Raw genomic sequence first — 24,781 nt, 5'->3', positions numbered from 1 at the left:
ACAGCAGGAAGAGGAGGAATCTACTAAAGAACGCTGTGTGTACCTCCTCGTACAAATCCGTTGGTGGCGATGGCGGAGGTGGAGAGACCAGTGATGGTTGTCACTACGGTAGCCATGGCAACAATCAAACAGGCGAGAGCTGTGGAAAGAAGAAAACAAGGTAAAAACTTTAAGAAACTCTTGAATGAAAAGAATGTGCAACACTGTTAGCAGTTTTCTAGCAGGCCTTCCGATACGCTCTGTGAAAAGTAACAGCGCTGCTGCACTGAAGTCGGCCACATGTGTCACTCTGTGGTGATATTTCACATCAAAGTGGAGAATTATCAACAAGTGCTGGGGGGGTCAGGACCAGTGGGGACTTGTGTGATGTGTGAAGGGAGCAAAGAACTGACACAGAGCGTAGAACATAGCCACCCCGCGAGCTGCTAACTTATCGGCACAGTGATATTTGAATTAGTCAGTTGTGTGCAGTCTGTCACATTAACGTCAAACATTGGCTGTGTATCAAACAGGCTCCTGACCGACAGACTGCTGTCATTCCATCCAGCCCGAGTTATCTAACATCAGTTAAAGGGAAGTATCGAAATGAGCAAGAGAAGGAAAAGACCAAAATAACTAACTCAGTTTCACACGTCTCCAGCGGTCTCTTTTATTTGTGTCCAGGTTTGAAGATGTCTGCCTCCATCCAAATACATAGCAGCCTGACTCCGTATAATCTTTTTAATCTCGTCTACTTCACAATACTGTTAGTTGCTTTGTCTCCTTATTGCTTTTATTATAAGAATCTGTTTTACCCAATTGGGTCCACTTGATGTTTTTCCTCATCTACAGATTTCTATTCGACTGTATTGTTGCATGTTTCACACAATGCACATTTGACATTACTGAGACTTTTACAGTGTTTGTCCTACTCGTCAGGCTGCACTTCATTTCCAGTATGAACATGATACAGTTTTATTCATTAAAGGGAGGTTTTACCAAAGTAACTGTTGCATAGTAACAGCTGTAAATGCTCAATTATTTTTGAAATTTGCATTGCATCATTATTTGGCAATGACATTGCCCACAATAAAAGCGGATGTTGACTGAAACCAATAGCTTTTCAAGCTGACGACATCAGCGTGTACTGTAATCAACTGAAAACAATGGCTGCCTGGAACATAGAAAACAACCTCAATAACTTAAGTTATGTTTGGGAATGTAAAGTAATGCAAGTTAACATTTATAATAAATGATCCAACTTGTGAAACACGAGGCGTCTGGTTGTTAGTAGCCCTTTAGTTGGCACTTTGTATGTTTTGTACATCTGTTGTTCAAAACAACCTGTTTGTTTCTCAGCATGGCATTGCAAAACAAATGTTTTCTACATTTGTGAAAAGGAACAAGAAGTTACACCATCAGCTCTTTCTTATGTTCACTCCTTCAAACACAGGCAACAAGGCACAACACAAACACAGTGAGAGCTCAACAGGGCTCCAAACAGGTGATAACATTTCATTAAAGCAGTCAGCTCTTCATAGGTGATCACTGCTTACCGATTCCAGCCTGACCCACGATCCATGACATGCGGATGAAGAGCATCACACCCCAAATGTTCAACATGCAGCGCACCTGCAGAGAGGAGGGACTGTTACTGTGGGTCATGGAGGAGGGGGGGGGCAGCATCAATTTAACCAAACAGTTAGGTCTTCAATTTCCTGGTGATGGCAACTGCTGGGTTGTAACTAATGATATTATATATTATGTGATATTTATAATATTTGGTGAACTTTTAAAGCTTCACTGCAACACATGGCACCATTTCAACATACATTTGTTCTCGAAGATTGAGGTAATGTTGAGAACCAATTTAAAGCTGCATGTGGCTCATGAGAGGCATCTGTAGGAGACATGAGCTGCACAGTAAGCAAACAGAGAGGAAAGGTGGAACGCTGCTCAGTACAGATTCTTTCAGAAACCAGATCCCTACTGTGAAGGCTTGAACACCATCACACCACTGCATCCTCTCAGATTGGATTTGTACAAAAATGACTCGTGGGGAAAACCCCATAATATAAAATACAAGTGAAAAAGTCACAACATTATCAGAATTAAGTTGAGAAAGTTGCAATACAATACGATTGATCGTCTTTAATTATTATTATAATATTTAACATTTCAACTTTATTTTCCTAATTTCTGATCCATGACTTTTATCTCTGACAGGAGTTAACTTTATTCTCCTAACATTACTGCTTTTATTTTATTTTTTAGTTGGAACCAAAAATGCAATAACAATATTAATTCTGAACTTCACTAGAACAGGGATTGTATTTGTGTCATTGGTATCGATTGCCTGGATGCTGCTTATAAAACTGTTTTCATATATAGTGTTTGCATTAAGTAGGTTAGAATCTTATTGTCTGTTTGTCTTTCCCCTCCCACTGCATGGATCACTCCGTGTCAAACTTTAAGATTTTATTCAGAAAATATCCTACACTACTTGATAAAATCCATTAGAAGCCAAGAGACCTGAGGATAAGTGTGAGGTTTGTATTAGAGAGGGAGTAAGGACTTCTCATGTCAAAATAAAAGCAGGATGATAATATCCAGAAACGAGTCATCCTCTGCTGACTCTACTTTCAATAAAACATGAACCACATCTCTCAGTTGTTGAGTGATCCTTCCTCAAGCGGTTCACCACCAGCCAACCTCTCTGAGCCAGGAGTAATTCACACTCATGGTCCACAATCCTGAACAGAGTGTCATCGACCTGCACTCACAGTTCAAATTATATAGTGGCACGCTTATCACCCGTGAGCCACCTTAGGGAGTTTACAGAGGTCACACTTAGAGACATCTGAGGAAGACCGGTACAACTATTTCTCTTACATTATGTAAACTGCAAAGTAACATTTACTTTCAGGTTTGCAGCTTCCTTAGTGCTAATATTTTTGTTTTATTATATTGTGTTGCTCAGTGTTGCTATCATACACTGGCTATTGACTGGGTTAAAAAGTATTTTAGAATATTTTAGAATGGCAAGCAATTGTAACCTCAGAGTAATACAGGGCATTAGTTGACTGTTATACAGTCTTGATACATAAGTTTGCATGTATTATGCATCATATCACTTTCAATATGCGTTAGTGCTTTAGGCTTCTAGTACAATATTGATTCTAATAGCAGCACTAATATCATCTCTGTTATCTTTTACATATTCCCTGCCTTTACATCTCTATACTTCTGGGTTACTTGACTTCTCTTGAAACACAACATAAAAGGACGAGAGAAGCTGAAATGACCACAAAAGAAATTATTGTGTTTTCAAAGTGACTCACCAGCACTCCCTTAACCCAGCCAAACTTGACCACTCCTTTGGACTCGGCTGCTTCTTTAGCCGCAGCCTCCTCAGCCGGGGACAGCTCATCACCGTTAGCAAACCCATCCTCAAATGGCTCCTGAAAAGCACGTCAAATAAAAATCATGTTTAGATGTGGAGAACCATTGGTGTCATCCATAGCTTGCTGAACAGACATTTTGGAAGCTAGAACATTTAAATTACTGTCACTGTGGGAGGAAGCAATCCCCATAGTGGAGGATGATTGGTCGAGACAAATATCAATCAAGCACATATCAACACAGCCTTAATATCTCCTTAACAGACCAATTATTCCAATCAAGTAGAAGTAAACAATTCATTCTAACTGTAAATTGAATAAACTAAATGTTGTGTTTCCAAAACAAAGTTGGAACTTTGTGTGTGTGTGTGTAGTGTTTATTAGGTTCACTGTACAGGCTGAGGGAACCAGTAACGCCACACATTTGAGTATTTTTAAGGTTTATATCTGACCTTGTAACAGAATAAAGACTGCTCTTTAAAATGCAGTTTGGATAAGGTAGAAGATGTAGGGATCTGACGTGGCTGTATCTCCACGGGATAGCTAGGCTACTTTTAATTAAAACACCATAATATGACTATCTGAAGGAACATTCAGAGGCAAAATAACCATGTAATGTCAATGTGATAAAACCCAATGGCTGACCGAGCTAACTTCACATGTCTGTCCTTGTGTTACTACAGCAGTTAAACACAGGAAGCCTCCCTCCTATGCACAGACAATGCTGTGACGTTGGTGGCCTCCCTGCCAGGACAGCATACCGTCCTTTCTGCATTTATAGCCCTAATGATCTCAGGATGAACACAGGATGTTTGCAAGCCAATCCTCTGCACCGACTGAGGTTTTCACAGCATTTCCTCCCCCACTGGCCAGGAAGATTGTACATTATAGGGTGTCAGACAAAAATAAGCTTCACTGCATGACTTCAGAGCAGCTATTTACAGCAGCTGAAGAAAAGTGAGTCATGACCATCATTGTCATGGAATAATGTTATATGGCAGTTAATTAGCGCAATGCTTATTGATCGACACGATAGAAGTGAGGGTTACAGCGAAAAATAGGGTTACATTAGAAAGATAGGAAAAAAAACGAGATTACACATTTCTGAGGACCATGATTATGTTTACGTGCCAGTTGGGTTTAGTAAAAAGGCCATCGGTTCACCAAACCACACATGGTTCACCCCGGGGAACAATGAGCACCCACTGCTAATTTTACAGGGGCCCTGTGGAGTTTTCTGTAAACAAACAAAATTCAGTTTTGAGAACCAAAACACATTGTGTGTATCCTTGAGGTCGAACAAACACATCGAGTGCATTTTCTTCCCCATAAATTATTTACATTTTTGTATGCATTTTAAAATCCAGCCGTGTTTATACCCATGTTTACTAGCTTGCAGTCTTCCTCCTCCCATCTTTGCAGGCACACTATTGGTAGGCATGAGGTAAACTTGGACGCCCTAATAAAAACACAGCTCCCTAGCACTACATGAGTTGTAACACTTCACAGGAAGCCATTTTCTTTTCTACTAAATTGGCAGTATAGGAAAATATTGCATTTGAGAGTATCTGTATACTGGAAGCGTATATTTCTGGACAGATACAAAAAATAATTCTCCTTTGTACACTTTGCAACTGTGCAAGATGCAGTCATGAAACATGGCATGTATGTAGCTGAGATTAAAATGAAGGCTGAGTTTGAAGATGGCTGTGGTAGGAAATGGTGAAGGGGCCATTGGCTCCTCCACTTTACGCTGGGAAAGAAGCATGAACGGCCTTTATTTGTTTGTGACCGCATTCATTTGAGAATTAACTGTGAACTAACATGGCTGCATGGTAAAGAGGAAACATGAAACAAAGTGAATGAACATCTCTCAGCACAGAGGTTCTGTTACAAATATAAATAGGTGTTATAAATTATCCAAGAGTGCCAGGCCTACAGAGCTGAGCTGTGGGAGGGAGGGTTTGAGCATCACTCAGCATCCTTTCACCTGGGCCATCTGTCAACATAAACACCCTGCCTTCTGGCTCCGGCAGCTCGACAGGCCGCAGAGAGCCAAGATCCCTCTCCATGTCAGGTTTGGCTTCTGTTCCAAATGGATTCTTTCCCTTCCTCATTAAGTCAAAACACAATGTTGGGGTATTCTGCTCAGGGGCAACAATAGAACTAGAAGAATTAAGCAGAAAGCATAAGGCAAAGTAGCAAACACGGAGCAGGCCACTGTGAGGAAGTACAAAAGCTTACACACTTTAAAAACAAAGCAGAAGGTAGAATATTTATAGATAATATTAGTGTAGGACTTCAGAAGTAATTCCAGACAAGGGACACACTGGGAAATCAGAGGAAAGTGTGTAACTGTGGTGATTGAATGCATTCAGGGTATATCTTACAGATCATATGTGGTACCTGCATTAGTCACTATCCCACGACTAATGGGGACAGTAAGACAATAGGAGGATGTACACTGTCGCCCTAAAGGTTCACTCCTGACTAGCTCAACACAAAAACAGATCAACTCTGTTGGTATCGAACGCAGACATCAGTAAGGGTAACATTAAACTCTCGGCAGGAGCTGTGTTGGCATTAGTCCAGAAGAAAGCCGGTCTGCCCGGGACAAAGCAGGAAATGAAAAGAATAATTATTTTATTAACAGCAAATATGCTATGACACAGGCAATGTGCTCTCACTGAGTCACATCCATCCTTTACCTCAACAGCCTGGCTGTCTAACACATTGTTCTTCGTTAGAAACCCTGCATGAGTCTAAAGACTGGAGGGCAGTGACCCCTCTAAAGATGTCATGATATCATCCAGCTCTAATAATGACAGCCTCTGTTAATGGACTCTTCAGACGCATGTTCACAGAACATATGATCATGAATACACTCGATCAGGGTTGGTACTGATGAACCTACATGTTAACTTCTTCCATGCCGACTCCAACTAATTCACCCCAATCTCCCAATGATTTTATGGTTAGCTAAGAACACTGTGATTTCAATCAGGAACTGCCTGATCAAAGAAAGCCTCATTTAATAATACAAAAGCAACAACTAATAAACAAAAAAAGGGAGGATAAAGTTTCTACTTTACTTTACTCAATGAATCTGACCAGATGCCAGCTTTTTGTTCTTGCCTGTTTTTGATACTCCGACAGTCAGAACCAAAAAAGTGTGTTTCAACACCAGGCACTAAACCAGGGGTAGCCAACGCGGTGCCTGCGGGCACTTTGTCGCCCGCAGGGATCACATGAGTGAATTAAATACAATTTTAATACAATTAAATTAATAGCACTAGTCACCATGGAGCTCAGTCTAAAATGTGTCAATAATCAATAACACTTGAATTATTCTTTATTTTAAAATGACAATATTGAATATAGAATTTAAAAAATGAATGCGCAAACTAAATCTCCATTTCCCTTTTTGCTGAGACAAGCTAGCGGGAGCAGCTACGATGGGGCGTTTATTACACTAAACATGGCAGAAAAGCGAAAGAACAAACTATTTTCACAATGATTGGGAGGAAGAATTATTTTTTATAACAGTGAAAGAAAAGTGTGTATGTCTCATTTGCAGGGCGACGGCAAAGCGGCACATTGTGGAGACACTTCGGTACCAGTCACAGAAGCTACCATGCTAACTAACTAACTAACTAGCTACCAGCTGCAGCACTGCGGGCAGAACAAGCCGTGAGGTAAAGCAGCTTTGGACAGCAGCATCTCTTTTCACCAGGCCGGTGAACAAGTCACAGAAAGCAACAGAAGCTTCATTTAGAGCTGCACATTATAAATATAGTACAAGAAAGCCTTTTCGGACGGAGAGGTCTTGAAAGGTGCAATGATGTTATTGAAAACACTGTTCAGAGACGAGAAGAAAGGTTCTGATGTGATCTCCACTCTCTGATGTTACAAAGTTAGTGTTTGTACAAACAGGGTATGATTAGAATATGTGATTGTTAATGATTTCCTTAATGTTTTTACAGAAGTGATACTTTGTACTAAAATATAGCTGGTGTGATTTTTAACCAAATGCTACAAATATTCTCATTCATACAAAACTGTCAATAAAGATATTTATTAAAATATCAGAGATGTGATAACTCTGACTTTCAAATGTTGAAATAGATTGAGAACATAAATAAATAATGTTGCATGTTTAAATATATTTGTGTTTCCTACCATAAATCATTGTTAATAATCATTGTGAGGAATAATTAACATTAACATGTGATCAGACAGTCTCTTCACATAGATGAATATTTATTCTTATTATTATTATTATCAATGATAATATTATCATTAAAGGTGAACCATGCAACTATGTTATTCAGGTAGTTTGTATCAAACAAGTAGCTCTTCGTATTATTCAGTACTCTTGAAGCAGCTCTCAGTATCAAAAAGGTTGGTGACCCCTGCTCTAAACAATAACCAGGCTTTGTTCGTCATTGGGCGATTTAACGAAATACATTGGAATGGCTGTAGCTTTTGAAAGGCAAGCTGAGCTGCAGCACACTTTTATTTAGAGTGAGGATGGATTAACAATTCAAAGATAATTAAATCTGCTTCTGGCACAAATTATTGGAGCAGCTGGGCAATGGGACACATTCTTAACTAAGAGTGATGTCAGGTGATGCTGCCGATGTCGTTATGCAACACTGAAATTGAGGTCTGCTGCCCTTCTGTGGCATCAGGGACACCAGGGAGCATCTGTTGGTTGATTTGTTGATGGGGCTAAAAGAACTCCAGCCTGCCTCCGTTTCTTCATGTCATCTCTGATGGAGACCAACAGAGCTCCTCACATTGTGAGTATTATAAGCAACCTTCTGTATTTCTTCTACAGATGATTGAAAGAACACTTTAAAAACACATTCATGAGGCCTGTTTGCTTTGACAGATTTATCTTTATGACACTAATGATGTTGAAGCTCAGGAATGTGGAAACACTGGCTTCTCCGCATCATGTTCAAACACAAATCTTTCAAAAACAATAAAAGGGTTTTGACAAATTTTGTTTACTGGGTTAATTTGTTGCAGACACGCAGTGAGTGGAGCTGGAACGCTGTAAAGATAGAAGATGCCGTTTTGCCCATCGCAGCATTTCTTCTTAGAACAATTATAATATCCCTCGGGATTAATAAAGTATCTATAAAGCAGACTACAGCCAGCAGCATGAAATCAGAAACTGGAGATTTCTCTGTTGTGTCTTGGTTTTTAAAATGCACTAATGATAAGTCCTTAAAATACTATGGTATACATCAGTTATACATCATGTCCTCTTTTCAAATGGCAAAGTGTTTTTATATTTGAAAGTAATCCACGCTTCAGGTAGCCACCCTTCATTAACTGAGAAAGCTCTGATTTACTTCAGGAGTTTTACAAATCAATGCTGAATCATTAAAGACAGAATCCTTTAGTATCTCTGATCTATATCTAACAATTCATTTATGTTCCCACTCCTTAGAGCAAGTGAGAAGATCATAGAGCTGCAGGATCAAATAAAAAGCAACCAGCTGTTGATGAGACACAAACAACCTGAAGATGTTGCATTGCCTCCGTTTCAGCGACACATTTGAGTTGGAAAAAGTCCTGATGTTGACTTCATTTACAGCCTTTTGTTAAGAGAGGCTGCCCAATCCTTTCTGCCACAGCCGCCACACTAAATGGATTAAATTACGACAGCACATTATACAAAACATCATGTTCTTGGAAGCAGGAGGGAGTTACAAAATCACTAGCGAAGACTGAAACACTTCCAGTAACAGAAAGGTGGAGGGAAAGGAGGAAAGCTACACTGGAGACTGTATATGAGCACACTTTGTTCTCAAGTTCACTTGCTTGCTCTGTGTGAGAAACCGGTTGAAGTCATCAGTGCTGAAGACAGCCCTCACATTCTTCTACCTAGCAGGTATCAAGCAGATAATCTAGCTTCAACTCAATAACTGTCTGGTGTGTAGAGCTCTCACTGCTGAGTGCACAGAGGACAGTGCAGACGGCACAGGATGAGTTGGTGAACATTATCTACATGGCTGAAGCAACACAAAGACTGGCTTTACACAACAATGACAAAGCATCGAGAGCTTAGCACGGCAGTGCAAACTGTACCATGAATCGCCCGGACATAGTTACAAAAAAAGAAAACCTAATGACGCAATTAGATTTTCTAAACATTAACCTCGCACAAAGACGCTTTCAAAGTAACGTGAGGTTTTCAGAAACCTTTCAAGACTACAAACCCCGTGCAATTAGACGACAGAATATCCAGGAAGGACAGAGCATTTCCAGGAAACACTGGCATGTTTTGCTGACTACATACTAATGAATAATAATAATAAACCATCAGGCTGACGCAACACACCTAATCATAAAACAAATAAGGCTCCTGTTGTGTCAGTGAGGCTGGTATTGCACACCACATCATGGAAAAACAGACATCACTGCAGGCACATGCTGAAGGTAACTTACCTAAAGGAGTTTGGAGATTCAGTATTTTGCAATCAACAAATTATTATGGAGATTATCAGATTATTATTGTGCACATATGATGATGATTGTGTTATTTTAATTCTAATTCTCCTCAAACATGTTTTCCAAGGTTTCTGATGACATGGAAAATGGAAGAGGCCCTTTAAATAAGACGGGGCTCCTCAGAGAGCAGCAGGCAGATCATTTCCAGGAAGACACAGCAACACAACATATAGTGTGTAGGGCTCAAAAGCCTAGTCCAGTGACCCACTACTTGATGTAGAGAAAATAAATGATCTATTTCAATAACTATATAATTGTTCAAGTTATTTATCAAGTATAAAAATACCAAACATTCTGTGGTTGCAGCTTGTCCATTAAGTATTTTGGGTCTTTGGACTGTGATAATGTAATAAGAGTTGCAGTCTCTATGGGCTCCATGGCTTGTTAGACTTTTAGTATTGGTTAATAATATCTCAATAGCACTGTCCATTGGTACACTGTGTCCGATATACTGTACGTATTAGTTTACATCGCGGTGGTCAGCATCTTTGGAGCCGGGCTGATGCTGATAGATTTTCAGATACCTATTGAGACTGACAGTCCCCCACCCTCCCTACATGACTCTATCAGTGACTGAGAGGAACGATCAGATGTCCACTGTCTGAGACATCTCACCATTGTTTGGAAAAACCTCCCACCACTCAGTTCATTATTCTTTTACTGCACTGAAACTCTCCCAGAGTTGGATTCCCTGCTGCCCACTGAGGCCTGTTGATGGAACCAAAATGAGCTGTCCTGACACTGCGGAGATTTTTGTTTTGGAATTGTGTCAAATTACTATTTGACTATGGCACTAGTGTGAAAGAAGTGACGAGTGAGGCACCTACAAACAGTGAGGAGCTTTGTTGCTCGCCAAGGTAACGGAATCTGTGAATGGACTCGGACGGGGAGGGAGTTTTGGGAATACTGATCAGTTTTGATTTGGGGTGGAATGGAGCATGTATTAGGCATTGGAAGCAGGGATGGGCCCCATTAAATGGTTTCAGTATTTATTTGCTGTCTTCAGCTCCTGACCTTAGCTGATGAATCTGAAGAGGGGTTTGGCTGCTGTGGTCACTCTGCCTTCCCTTGGGCTGCAATTCTTGTATGAAAGGTGCTATACAAATAAAGCTTATCATCATTCCCTTGTGGCTAATCAAAATAAAACTGCTACTTACGGCAGCAGTGCCGTGTTCACGGTGTCCTCTGAGAACAACTGTAATGTAACAGAAATGGTTGGCTTCGATGTTACCATCAGACTGTTTCACCACAGTATATAGTACAACCGGTACGCCTCTAAATGGATTCCATGTTTTTGATACAGAGATTTACAAAATAGAGAGATTTTGTCAAGAACTTCATCAATCTAGGTAGAAGGCGCAAGCGTACAACAAAACATTCTTGTAACAGCTACAGGGTTTTACAGGAGACTGTGTGTGTGTGTGTGTGTGTGTGTGTGGACTCGTTCACAAGTCATCAACTGAGGGGTTAACAAGGTCTATCTGACAAATTGGACAAACTTGAGGTCTATGTCTCAAACGGCTTTAAAGTTAACAGGGTCTATGTGCATCACTAATTTATGCAGATTTTGTACATATTTGCTGAGTCAGTGAGATCTACAAAGGTCTATCTCCACATGTTCAAGCTAAATTTTAGTATCACAAAGGTCTATCTGCTGACAACCAATAGCAGGGCGGGAAATGAATCATGTGATCATTTTAAGCACAGGAATGATTTATTCAAAACGTTTTGCTGCCAACTGTTTTATATGTATGTAATCTAGTAGATAGTAGTTCATGTTAAGATCATTAGTAGTTTAATAAAAAAGTCTTAAAAATTCAGATTTTTTGCAAATATAATTTTCACTTTTAAGTTTCCTGCCACGTGGAACTTGTGTAAACATTTTGAGAGCTTAAAATGAAGCTAAGTTGCATAAAATACAGTTGAGGGTTAAATTTTCAGGTGGGGAAATGTCAGATAGACTTGGGACTTAACTTCACTACCTAGTGTGTAGCATGTGATATGTCAAAATTGGTTGGAATTGGTTTTATAGTGTCCACTATATATAAGGAATAAAGTATAACAATAAGTACCAAAACTTTACCCTTTACACTTGGGGCAGCAGTCCAACGTTCTCTCTCCTTCAGCTCTCAGCCTTGCGTCTCTCCAGCTGCTAAGGCTATAGCTCGAAAACAACGAGATGAGTGGTAAGAGTAAAACCAAACCAGTAAAGCTGCAGCCGGACAGCTAAACAATGTGTTGAAACTTACTATAGCTAAAGCTTTTTAAGAATGTCCACTAGTCAACTGACATGTTTTAAAGATGCGCCACGGCCTGTGTGGACACCACACGCGTGAACGACTCAGCCGTTCCGCAAGGCAGCAGTCACACGCCGCTCACACAGGCAGTGTGGCCCGGGTGTTTATCGGTTAGATTGCAAAACCATATGTGCTCCTCTGTTCCGTTAACTTCTATAAACAAAGGCTTCTACAAAGCACATGTGATGGAAAGATAGAATTGGGCCACCAAGAACGACTTCATTTAGCAATTAACTGGAAGTGGACCGGATTGTGGGCACATCCTGCCATACGGCTCGCATGTGTACACACAAGCGCACATGTGGCAGCTTGTAAATGTATATATAAAAGGATTTTTGCCAATTTTCCATGATGCTACATACACGCTCACAGGAAGTTGATTTTAAGTCCCTCCTCGTGGAACGAGCTCCTTCAATAAACAGAGGGAGCGGCTCCTGATGTTACATCAATCTGACCTCCAAACATCTTTGACTTTGTTTCCTTGTGAAAAACAAGCACATGCAAACATGTCGTACAGACACAAGCTCTCATTGTCTATGTGTCCTCGGTTCAAGGTGAATAATTAAGAGCTGAACCATGACTTTCATTTTAGCCCATAATTGAAGGTAACAAGAGAAAGCACTCATTTCCTGTTTAGAGGCCAGGCTAACTTGAACGAAGGGAAGAATACTCCTAAAAATGTTTTCAGCCTTTCACTGTGTGTTATGATTATCTAGTGTTAGATAAATTGATGGCTTGGTATCTTTTTAAATGTTTTGAGTGCCAGGACGGTACACATGTTTTGGTACACATACAAACAAGATCTTCTTTCAGTACTGACTGATGAAGAAAAACTTTTCCATTGAACAGAAGAAACTAAGGATCTCAAATGCTAAGTGTTGTCTATACACAAGCATGAATGAAATGCAGTTTAAAATTGCGATTTGAAATCAGAAACTTTCTGATCAAAGTTTGAAAAGAAATGGAGCAAGCCTTTGCTATTTTCAGCATTTTCTAGGAGGCATTTTGGCACTCGATTATTAAAGAATTTCTTTATCAGGAAACTCAATTTTCTGACACATTTTTATCTCTACAGTTCAGCATTTGTTGCAGTATGTTGTGTGGACTGCAGTCATTCCTTTTTTTTTACGCATTTCTTTGTTTTTCTTCCAGTATCACAGTCATACCCATTCATAGCAGCCGTAGAGAGTTTGTTATGCCACTCTACGGGGGTGGGGGGTGGTATCATGTGAGAAAAGGATGTCAACATTCATCCCTCCTACTGTGACTGAGCCCCTAAGTGAAAATAGTACATGTGCTTTGTGAAGTGCTGAGCTTAGCAGTGCTGGGAGCGGACAGTCGATCTGCCGTGCAGTGCTGAGTGCTGCAGGAGAGGACTGCAGGCAACAGGAAATATGGATATGAAGGTCGTCACTGTTGTGTTCCTGGAAGGGCACAAAATTACAGAGAAAGCCGACGCAGGAATATGTGTGCATTTTCCATGTGGAAAATGTTATTATAGTCCACCTTTTCCTGCTGAGTCCAATGTGCCTCAAACGTTTGTTGAAAAACGAAATTTGCAATAAACTTTTCTTAAGCTTTTCTTGCACATTTTCCAGATGTTTAACCAAAGTGTTTCATTTGGATCTCATACACATCAAATTCTACCACTGAAAAGGATTCCTTAAAAAAGGAAATCATCAATTTCCAAGGTAACACTCATAAAGCACTGTACCCCAGCATGTATGGGTGTTACGGCCACGGCCTTGTTTATCTGCGGGGGATTACTTTGTGGATGCATGCACCTTGTGTCCCTATTTAGGTATGCAGATTTGGATGCGTGACCGCCGCCCGCTTGATTGGCTGCAGCGACACCTCCTCCTCCCACCTTGATGAAGACCGGCTGTGATTGGTGTGCACCTGTTCTGGCTCTCCAATCCGAGGCGCACTGGAGAGACCGGTGGATACAAATGCCAAGCCAGCTCGACAGTCGGGGCTGCTGGTGTTGTCAGCCTAAGCATATGCATTTCTGTTTGGTCCGAGACTGTCACGCTCTCATAGAGTACATTGAATGTTGCATATTGTGTTTCGTGTTCCGTGCAAGCTGTCCGCGTTGCTTAGGTGAGACAGTTTGATCGTCAGCCTGTAGAACAAGCTGTTTAGGGTTATTTGTTAAGCACGCTAGGTGCTCCGGTGCTGTTATGCCTTTTTGTTTGTATTTTGTGTTAATCCAGTTTTCACCCCGAGATTTGTTTTAGAACTGTTTAGGTTGGGGTTTATTTTTGTTAGTTGGCTTTTATGCCTTATTTGCTCTTATGTTAAGAGCCCTCCTTTTGTTCTTTGTGGCGTCATTAAAAGCAATTGTTTGTCAAATTGTCCACCATATTTAATAAATATATCTTATTTTGCCATCGACATCTGGTGTATGTTACTCCCTTTTCCCTCGCCGAGCCGGGGTCGTAACAATGGCTCTATACTGATATCGCTCTTTTTTCTAAATCAACTTACTTATATCACTTTGTACATTACAATTAAAAGCAACCCACTCCATTTATTTTTTAGCACTGGTCCAGTCGGGACAGTAGGCTCTTGAGTGGACTGTCCCAGCGTGCCTTTCTGCTGGCCTCAGGCCATTATTGTTCAACCCTGGCATGTCAGCTTTAGTCAATACAACCACACTGTTTGCAAATTGGAGTACATCTGACAGGATCCGATCTGTTGTCACTGCTGCACCAACTGCTCCATTTCAAACACTGATTCCATTCAAAACTACATTTACAGATATAAACAGTGTAACCTGACTGGCCAACAGAGATCTCTGGACTCACCACCTTTGAGCTGCGTTGATGACACGTTTCCTGACATTCAGGCCAACACCAAACTGTGCACAGTATTTCTCAAAAGCTCATGTTCTTAGCAGCATGACACAATAAAGCTGCATTCCACAAGTCAGCAAATCTTCTTTCATCAGCAAGGTTTTCCAGTTAACAAAGAAGCAGCATTTGTTATTTGGACATTTTGGGCTCTAATTCACCGCCGCGATCATGGCGTGCCTACGGTCCAAATAGTAGACCATTGTCGAGGAAATTGTTCCCAGTTTGGAAAGATGGTGTCAATCTAAATCATACAGTCTTTAGATAGTACTAATATCCTCTATTTTAGTCAACAGTTTTGACTGAACTAAGCCTACTTGGTTTGTAGTTTGGAGAAAGAAAAAGGACACAGAACCAGACTCCATTGAAAAAAATGTTTACCCTCACAGAACACGGGAGTTGCTGGTCTACCGCTGCCTCGATCGGTTAGTTAGTTTGTGTTATTGTGTGACTTTGGTTAGTTCGGATTCACCAAAGTAGACGTGTTGACGGGCGGTCTTTAGGGATGACAAACAGTAACGTTACAAATCTTAATTGTTTATTTAACTTAGTTCACAGAACAACTGTTAAAAGTTTATTATCAGCCAAAATAAAAAGTCTTTCTTTAAGAGTCATACGTTATGATTTAGGAGAATCTTCTGTGGAATCCACATCTGTTAAACTGAGTCTGGGAAGTAGTTAGGCCGGTGGCTGGACTCTGGTGTGTACTGACCATGGTCCTGCGGGTCGCAGGAGGCAGATTTAGTCGGTGAGTTTTTTGACATTCATTTATTTACCTAGCTGAACAGCTAATGTGATTCATCTGAACACACTTAGCCTACTTGTGTTATAGATTGTACGATTGCACTAACTTGAATTTCCAGAAGGGCTATTTTAAGTTACAGGAGTCTGACAAGTCTGCTGTTTAAGTTATCAGCGCTGTGGGATGTGTGATGTGTACACCGAGGCAGCATGGTATGGGTGGGCTTTAGGGCAATACTGCAGAGCTGTCGACGCAAGAGTAAAAAAGTTAATGGTTTTTTCCCTAGCGGCTTGAGGCCCAGGACCATCAACTGGCTGGCTCGAAGATAGCGCTAGCTTGCAATGGCACGAAAGTGGAAAAGCGCCTACTGAATCTGTATGGCTGTACCTATATTTGAATTTATTCTCAAGGTAAGGGGGGAAACAAACTCCCTTTACTCCCAGTTTAATTACTGTGAATGTACACTGGCATAAATGGTCTTAAAAGGGGGGGCGGGTTGTTTCATGTGACGCACTTGGAAGTAGGGATAAGAAGGAAGCCAGGTCCTTTTCACGCAAAGAGCACACACACAGAGGTTTACGAGCTGTGTGTGTGTGTGTGTGTGTGTGTGTGTGTGTGTGTGTGTTACAACAGCTGTAAGGCCATCAGCCATGGCTGAGACAAAAGGACTCCCTCTCCTGTCAAAGGCCACACCAGAAGCCTGGGGCGTCATTTGCTTCCTGTTTCTGTGTACAATCTGTGCAGCAAACAAAGAGAAGGGGGGAGCAGGGTAGAAACAAGGGGAGGAAAATTTGTCCGGGGGGAAAAAGCTAAAAAAAAAAACTTGTAACACTCTAACAGCGGCTCCATTGTGCAAGCTCACAACCTCTCCTGTTAAGAGCAGCAAACTCAACAGCTGTACCTCACTGTTTGTCAGGCAGCGTGGACTCAGAGCAGAGCAGCTGCCGCCTTGTTTTTCTCATTTAAGTTCATTTTGAATCCGTCACAACCACAGACATTCATGGGGGTGAACCTAAAAGTCACATTTCATGAGTAATGACCTGATTGAATCAGTACACATGTCAGAACCTGTTGTTCAGCAGTAAGCCTCTCACAACTATTTATTATATCTTATACAACAAAAAGCAGCTAAGAATGGACTTAAACTGGATTTTAGCACTACATCCAGCTAAAAGTTAGTAGTAAAACTTACAAGAATCAAGTACTGACTTTCAATCAATACCAGTGCTGAAAATATACCGAAGTTTCAGTGTTACTCTCTTTAAGTTCTGTATTACTCATTGTACACACAGCACATGTACCAGATATCCCTGCAGTTCTACCATATTCACACATTTAAAGGTAACCCAAATTCTACAATAGCAATTTAGGCTAACTGTAGGGAAGACTACTGAGCCATTGCAGGTGTGTGTGTGTGTGTGTGTGTGTGTGTGTGTGTGGCTGTTTTACACTGCTAAGCAGACAGGGCATAACTTTATAGACAATGTCAAAGAATCTGTTACAAGCAGGAATAATAAATTCAGCCATGGGTACAAATCAGTCCAGAGGATGTGAAATTCAGTTTCTTATCTTTGATGCAAATGTTGTTCACTCGGATACCGTGATTGGAGATTGAAAGAATAGGTCAGCTGTAAAAAATAAATAATAGACCGATGGCTTGGAGGGCTTTACATTGCTCAAATAAAGTCACGAGAGAGGACAGCAGCAGAGCTTTAGAGATGCTGTTACAGCAGCAGCTGTAAGAGTACTGACCTGAGCATACCTACAGGTATCTGCGAAAACACAACATTGTGTTTATAGCACAAAAAGCAGTCCAAAGACCTAGTTATACTCATCCTTTTGCTAAACATGTTGGTGCCCAAAAACTTAAAGAGTGGGGTCAAATGCAATTACAGTGCTAGTTCTTAAGTCTGTAACAACTGGTGGAGACAGCGCATGTGTGAAAGGTTCCAGAGACACTAACTGTGTAAAGAGTAAAGGCAACCATCTAAGAGTCAGCTCAACATGGGATCAGTTGGCTTCTACCTTTCCCAGAATATTGAATATAGAGATGAATTGTTAAGACCTGCCGACAGACTTTTACCTAACCAGGCTGGAGAAATCCAAGAGCAGGCATTTCATATTTCACAGAAGCAGTCCGAGTGAAGGGCTGGAGCTGGAGAGCAGTAATCTATGCAACAATATATTTGAGTGCAAGCCTCAAGTGCAAATCTACGCACAAGCAGGGACTTCTTGAGTGTGATGGAATGGTTTTGGGGAAAGGCATTACAAAATCTGAACGTGAAATCAAGGAAGCATGCTCGCTAATTGAAAAACACGTTCCTGAATAAAAATATTTTAAAAAGCTCCATATAACGATGGCTTTTCAGACACGGTAGAACTGCTACACAGGAGCAACACTGAGGGGGCATCAATATTTAAGCACAGCGCGTTTATGCTTGGCCGCTCCAGACTGAATAAAGCTGCCCCGTTCCCCCTCTGACTCGTCAATATGGACCTACATCACACTGCAGCAGCTGCTGCTGCTGCCTGATGCACCAGGACAGTGAAACCCTCCTGCCTGATTCTGCTTGTACTGTCCCACCAAATACAACCAATGTTCTACTTGTGGAGCTCACCATCTGTGCCTTTATCAGGTTACATGAAGAACCTGAAGTGTTCAGTGGTCATCAGGGAAATGCAGCGGCATCAGTCTCTGTAACTGTCCTGACCGTACACTGAATGACTCATTGATTGCTGTGAAATAGTCCATGGGCAACAGTCAATTGGTAATGTGGAATTTCCATTCCACATTTCGATCTGAGCATGCAGTACAAAGAGGGAAAAACCTTTCAATGTTAGAGGATACACTGGAAACACCAGGGTCACCATGACCTTCAAACCACCACAAACATTGTCATTTCCCAGATATTGAGCCAAACAGTGCTGCCTCTATGAATGTGAGCCAACCACAGCAGCTAATTAAATCCTGCCGTCTATCAGTTGATCGCCCATATCTGCTAGCAGAAGTAATTTTGTGGTGATGAAACAGGCTCGACTACTAATAGTGTACAACATACTTGCCATGAAGACCCAATATATTCTGACTAGGGAACACAATAGAAGCTCTCTTTTACAACCTTCAGAAAATAAATGACCAGCTTTTCATCACAAACTACTTGATGGCTGGATATGGGAAAAGCTCATCAGCTGCTTCAGAGATTAAGGAAGAGGGAAGGAGATTGTTTTCACCATTTTTCATTTACTATACAACTGACCGGAGGCAGTGAACTTGGGAAAAAACATCGCTCTACATTGAAGGGCATAAACAACCTCGTTAATCCAGAACCCAGCTCGTATCCACGTCTTTAAGACCTGACTGAACACTGCTCAATTTAACCAAATTAGAAATCCTAACTTGACCTAAAATCAAGCTATACTTGATATATACAGGCCTGCTTCCTTCCTCCTACAGTGTTGGATTTGACTTCATCATGCACATGAACACTACATTCAGTATATCAAAAGCTATGTAGGAGGCTGAGGTTGTCCTTGACGTCTCGAGCGCTAACCTGTTCCAGGAAGCAGGTGTACAGAGTTATCTGGACAAACTAACTGAGCAAAACCCAGAAATCACTTTCAGTTCTTGATAACTGAACAAACCTTTCAGCAGGCCCGGGACAGGAACAACTTGCAGGCTAGTGCTGGCTGTGATTTACTACTCCCAATACAGCAACAGCATGCATAATCCATTGGGTGTTGTATCACATCCTGAGTATTGATAGGCTCAACGGTCATACCATTTCCAGTTAGAGTAGTAACAGTAAGCTTCAGGGCAGTAAATGTCTTTCTAGATTTGTATGCAAGTCAGCATGTATAGCACCACTTAAGTCAGGCTCTTAAAAGCCTAACCAATACTGGCTTTTTGAGGCAGATAATGTCGATATTTGAGAGTAAAATAAAAATCTAAATATATTTTTTTCTCCACACATATTTTTGGCATTTGAGTTGTGACAAACATATGGACTGATGCTGGATATTTTACAGCTGAGCCTCTAAAATAGGATTGTTCATTTGGATAACATTTATTTTTTCATAATATAGTCAATCTCTGGAAAATCTATTGAACAACCAACCTGAAATTAAAATAACCAGGAATTATGTTTTGGGCTAATCCATGGGATTAAAAACCTGACAAATCAAGATCGTTCCATCACACAGTATGAAAGTATTTAAAACACAAACAACTGATAATAGAACCACAACAGATTTTTATTGTTTCACGGTTTAAAATCATCAATTTACAAATACGATTATCAAAGTAACCACAAATAGTTTTAACAGTTAAATATTTTTGTACTCAACTAAAATTACAAGTTAAAATACAGTTAAATAAAAATTTATTTAATTAGAATATCTGCTTGCTGCAACATATACAATTTGAGCCCGATTTATTAGTTAGGCACTTAATGTCATAAATTGGTGCATATACTCCGGACATTGCATTTTATTTAATTTGCAGTGGTTATTAACACTGACTTTTACTATCCCTATTGTGCTAGTATGTCTACACTTGAGGGACTTCTAGCGCAGTGCCGAAGACAGTTTGGAAAGTGTTCTTGCACTTGGCCATGCTGTTTATGTCCCAACCATTTTCTTTCTCTGAAATCATATCTCGCTCTGCAATGTTAACATTGCATTCCACATGATGGCCTTCCCATGAACAGCCTGATACTTCAGCTCACTAATTTGATAAACTAAAGACAAGGTCAGTGGGACTTAACTACTACATATACTGCTCATGATTTATGAACAATAATCAGTTCTTACTTGGACCCTGGACCATGCAAAAGCTAGTCATTGCTTTTGCAAATGGCCTCAACATCCTGACAAACACTTACTGAACCTCTGGACAGAAAACTGCACCCATGACATGTTGATATAAAGCAACGGTCTTGTGCATTTTATTACTTCCTTTGTTATGTTAAATCCAAAAACTGGTACAAAAGAAGGGTCAAATACCAGTTCGATGCATTTGTCACTTTTGCAAGCAGCAATAAGCACTTGATCTGCAACTTTTCACAAGCATCTAATGGAGCCCCTTTTCCATTTTTATGAACACTTCTCACAAGTTATTATATTCATGTGATGTGTTACAATCATCTAACTAGTGGTGACATGAAGATGTGTGAAATGGAAGTTACTCAACACCAACAGAGGACTTTTGCAATATATTATGTCATTCTGCACCTTAACTACCTTACCTACCACAAACATGACAAATGAACATGCAAAATGTTCAGAAGTTGCAAATAGACAGTCTTCACTGTAAAGTTCTAATGCTGAAGCTAACTGATCATTGAGTCAATATGAACTAGTATTTCTTTTAGAAATACTTGTGGCAATATGATACCTGAGTTTCTCTACCAAAACAGTACTTTTTATTACCTTCAATATAAAGGAACCATTTGATAATAGAATAAGTAAACAAGATTAAGAGTTAGACCCGAAATCCTATACCAACTTTCTGAATGTTTGATACTCTGGCTGCAGTCGAACAGAAAAAGATCTTTAACAAACCACTATTGCTTGATCTTGATGTAAACAGTCATGAGGTCAAGGGAAGATGTGAAGGAGAATTCATAAGGACAACCGCAGTGCAAAGATAATCCCACTGCACTTACACGATGGTAGACGGTGTGTTTTTGTTTTTTTTAGCAACAGAAAATGATTAGGCTCCAGTGAAAACCTCAATGCAGTACAATTTGGGTAAGGATTCCTGTCCAAAACACGATCACACCTTCTAAGAAGGATGTTTTCAATTTATCCATAGTGTACAATTAAACAGATGTTCCTGATGGCCGAATGGTGTGTCGCTTTAAATGTTGCTGCCGCATGAATTGTGGGACGATAATGCCGTCCCACAATTCTTGCGGCAGCAACATTCTTAAAAGAATGGTCAGTGATATTCTCCAACTTTGTCACCAACTATGACAATCATCTGCATCAAAGAACTGTACTTTTAATTTAGAAAAGGAACTTAGAGATAGAAAGTTAACAGGTTGCCAGAGTTTACGTACTCCATTATTTTATGAATGTCTTCTATTCATAGCCCAGATGTTTACAGTACAGGCTTTGGAATAGCTCTCTATTGAGTAACCAGTGCAAATTCATCAGGGCTATGATGCATTAGCCAGGCTGCTGCTGCCAACTGTCACTTTGAAGTTTATCAAAATGTAACCTTGACTATAAGCAGCAATTCCGGCTCAGATAAACATGCTCTTATTCAATGCACTCCAGTAGAAATTACTCTTTAAAAAACATTATGGGACATGATTGAAGCTCATCAATGTCACTGAACCAACTGACACATTAGAGGACAATAGGTGCTTTATAGCCTATATCACATTAGTTTGTTTGAGACCCTTTGGTGGAAGAGTAGTCATAAGTAGCCACTTACTCTATGGCCAAAAACATGTCGACATCCAGGCCCATATTCTATATACTACACTTTTGGTGTGGGCACTTTGTGGCCTGGTCTCCCTAGTCATTGAAGTGGAAACATTATGCTCCAGCATAAAATGAAACCAACAGTGTACTTCAAACTGTGTGGTAAGGGTTTGGGAAAGACCTCGTCTTGTTTAAACATGACACTGTCCCGTGCAAGAAGCCAGCTCAATAAAGAAATGGTTTGGTCTGCACAGCGCTCGGACCTCAACCCCATCCAACACCTCAGGGATGCAAGAGATGCTGGCTGTGAGCCAGGCCAGTCAGAGTTGGAACTCACTAATGCACTTGTGAATTATACGGAAAATTGTGAAATAAGAATTCTAAACAGACCATGAAGTTTTCATAACACACTACAGAATAGTGGCTTGTAACAAAAAATGGTTTTGGATCAGAGTGATCAAACTGCATTGTTCCTTTAATACGTTTACTGTTTATTAAGTAAACGAAAGGACAGAGCAGCACCGTAAAACACCTGTCACCAAAGGTCCTGTCACTTAAGAAAGACACCACCTGTCAGCAATAGCTTCGGTCTTAAATCTCTGAACTCTACAAAAAACAAAGCAGTTGTGCAGACTTGCTGTGACCTAGAAGGAGCATTCAAGGAACAGCACATGATGCTTCGGTCTTCACATGTGCCAATATCTAAGCACAACACATGGCCTGGAATGACATGATAGGGTCTGTAGCATTTGTGGATGAATTGAGAATGTGAGCATTTGAATTGATCGTCCTCTAGAAGTCATGGTGTGCATTCCTTGTTATTACCAAGACTTATTAACGATATAAACCGTTATTAACCGGGATAATCCTATTTACGATGAGCGGCGCCATGCCCGTTCCCTCAGCCCACACATGTGGGGGGCTTACCTTGTCTAGCTCGTCGTGCAGCTCCGACAGTGTGGGTCTGATGAGTTTCTCCCCCAGTGGCGCTGCTGTCTGCCGGTAAAAATCGATGTTGGGCACGGCATCGATGGTATTGTGGCCAAAAGTCCTCAGGTAGTATGTGTTGGTGTGGGTGTCATAGTGATAGTGATGCTGGCCTCCTGTGGATGAATGCAAGCTGGTCTCGCTCATCACTGTGTCCCCGTTCTGCAGCCCATCAGCCGGCGCCTCCGGAGAGGCCGGGCTCCCCGCTTCACTCGGATCCGCGAAGTTCACCACACGAAACCGGCCTTTGGCTTCCTCTCCGCCAACACCTGGGTCAGCACCAGGACCTTCCAGGGGGACGACGGGAGTGGCCTTATCGCCGGATGGGACAGTGGTGGAGGCGTCTGAGCTCGGAGACTTATCTTCGGTGGAGCCCGCTGCCTCAGTCACAATGTCTACCTGGAACCGGCTCTGACTGGGCGTCGGACCGGGCGGCCTCGGCCCCGCATCCGGGGCTAGAAAATCATTTTCCGTCGCGGCGCTCTCTGCCGGGGCGGAGGGTGTGGAGGATGGCGCTGACATGGCACAAAAAAAACACCAATGAACGTGAAAAACAGAGTTGGGAAAAAACACGTTATGGCGCACAAACTAAATGTAGGAAGTGTGGAAGCCCGGGGGTCACCCCGTGACAAACACTCAACTGTCTTCTTATTCACAGGGAGGAGCACGCTGCTCTGCCTGGCCAGAGAAGGCGCAAAGCAGCAAGCGGGGAGCGCTAGTAGTAAAGGATAGCTCGTTAGCTGCCTCGGTACAGGATGGAAACTTTCAGCCACTCTCCTCCTTCCTCTTCCGCGGCAGGAAATCGCCAAAAAAAACTCTTAGTACTTAAACTCGGACTAATTCCCGTCCACCTCCAGTCTGTCTGTTGTTCAGAGCAGGATGCTGTTGTCGACCTTGCTGCAGCTCCTCCTAGACTCCCGGAGCTGCCCTCACTGCTATTATACACACTGCAGTCGGCATCACTGAAGGGTGGGCTCCTATTGAAGGGGGCCTCGCGAGATGTCATCGATCGCGTCAATCTTTTTCTGGGGAGGGAAATGTCGCGAGAACACATCACATTACCCAAACAGTAGGCGTGACGTTAGGCTTCTACGGAGGGAAGAGATGTGAACGAAGAGGGGAGGGGGTGAAACTGCACCAACAGGAATACAGGCATATTATCTGTCTGTCTGTCTGTCTGTCTGGAAGCTTCCTAAATGGTTTCACGTGAGTAGGCTGTGACACGTTTTAAGGTGTCTGCTGCCATACTGTGGAGTTTAACAGTTAATAACAGTTTTGGATGGATCACCTCTTCCATTCTAGTAGTGTATTGTAGCAAAGGAGGCCCAGAACGGATTACATTTGTTTCACCACAGAGCACACTTCAACATACTGTATGTCTCAGAAACGGAAGTGCACATATGGTCACACAGCATTCTGAGTAACCTAACCTCTGTAAAAGAAAAATACAGCTGTTACTTTACAGTACATTACTTTTCATGCTCTTAGTGACATTATAACCATAATAAAGTCTCTAAACCAAGCTGTGACTGGAATGACAACTTAATATTTTAACTCCAAACCACAATG

At 41.3% G+C, this 24,781-nt stretch overlaps 1 protein-coding gene across 1 annotated transcript in view; it reads right to left on the bottom strand.

Annotated features, from left to right (window-relative positions):
• Positions 1-24,467, bottom strand: part of slc12a2 (solute carrier family 12 member 2) — a 38,304-nt gene extending 13,837 nt beyond the window's left edge. Inside the window, exons 1-4 of the mRNA XM_029445133.1 lie at positions 23,153-24,467; positions 3,321-3,440; positions 1,536-1,611; positions 44-139 (exon numbers count right to left, since the gene is read on the bottom strand). Coding sequence (XP_029300993.1) covers positions 44-139; positions 1,536-1,611; positions 3,321-3,440; positions 23,153-23,734 — 874 coding nt within the window. The 5' untranslated portion in view covers positions 23,735-24,467. The remainder of the gene's footprint in view (positions 1-43; positions 140-1,535; positions 1,612-3,320; positions 3,441-23,152) is intronic.
• Positions 24,468-24,781: the final 314 nt, after the last annotated feature.

Source organism: Cottoperca gobio, chromosome 12 (genome assembly GCF_900634415.1).
Source record: "Cottoperca gobio chromosome 12, fCotGob3.1, whole genome shotgun sequence".
In the NCBI taxonomy this organism is placed as follows: domain Eukaryota; kingdom Metazoa; phylum Chordata; class Actinopteri; order Perciformes; family Bovichtidae; genus Cottoperca; species Cottoperca gobio.
Note: the sequence above shows the minus strand (reverse complement) of the source record. Positions and strands in the feature narration are given on the sequence as shown.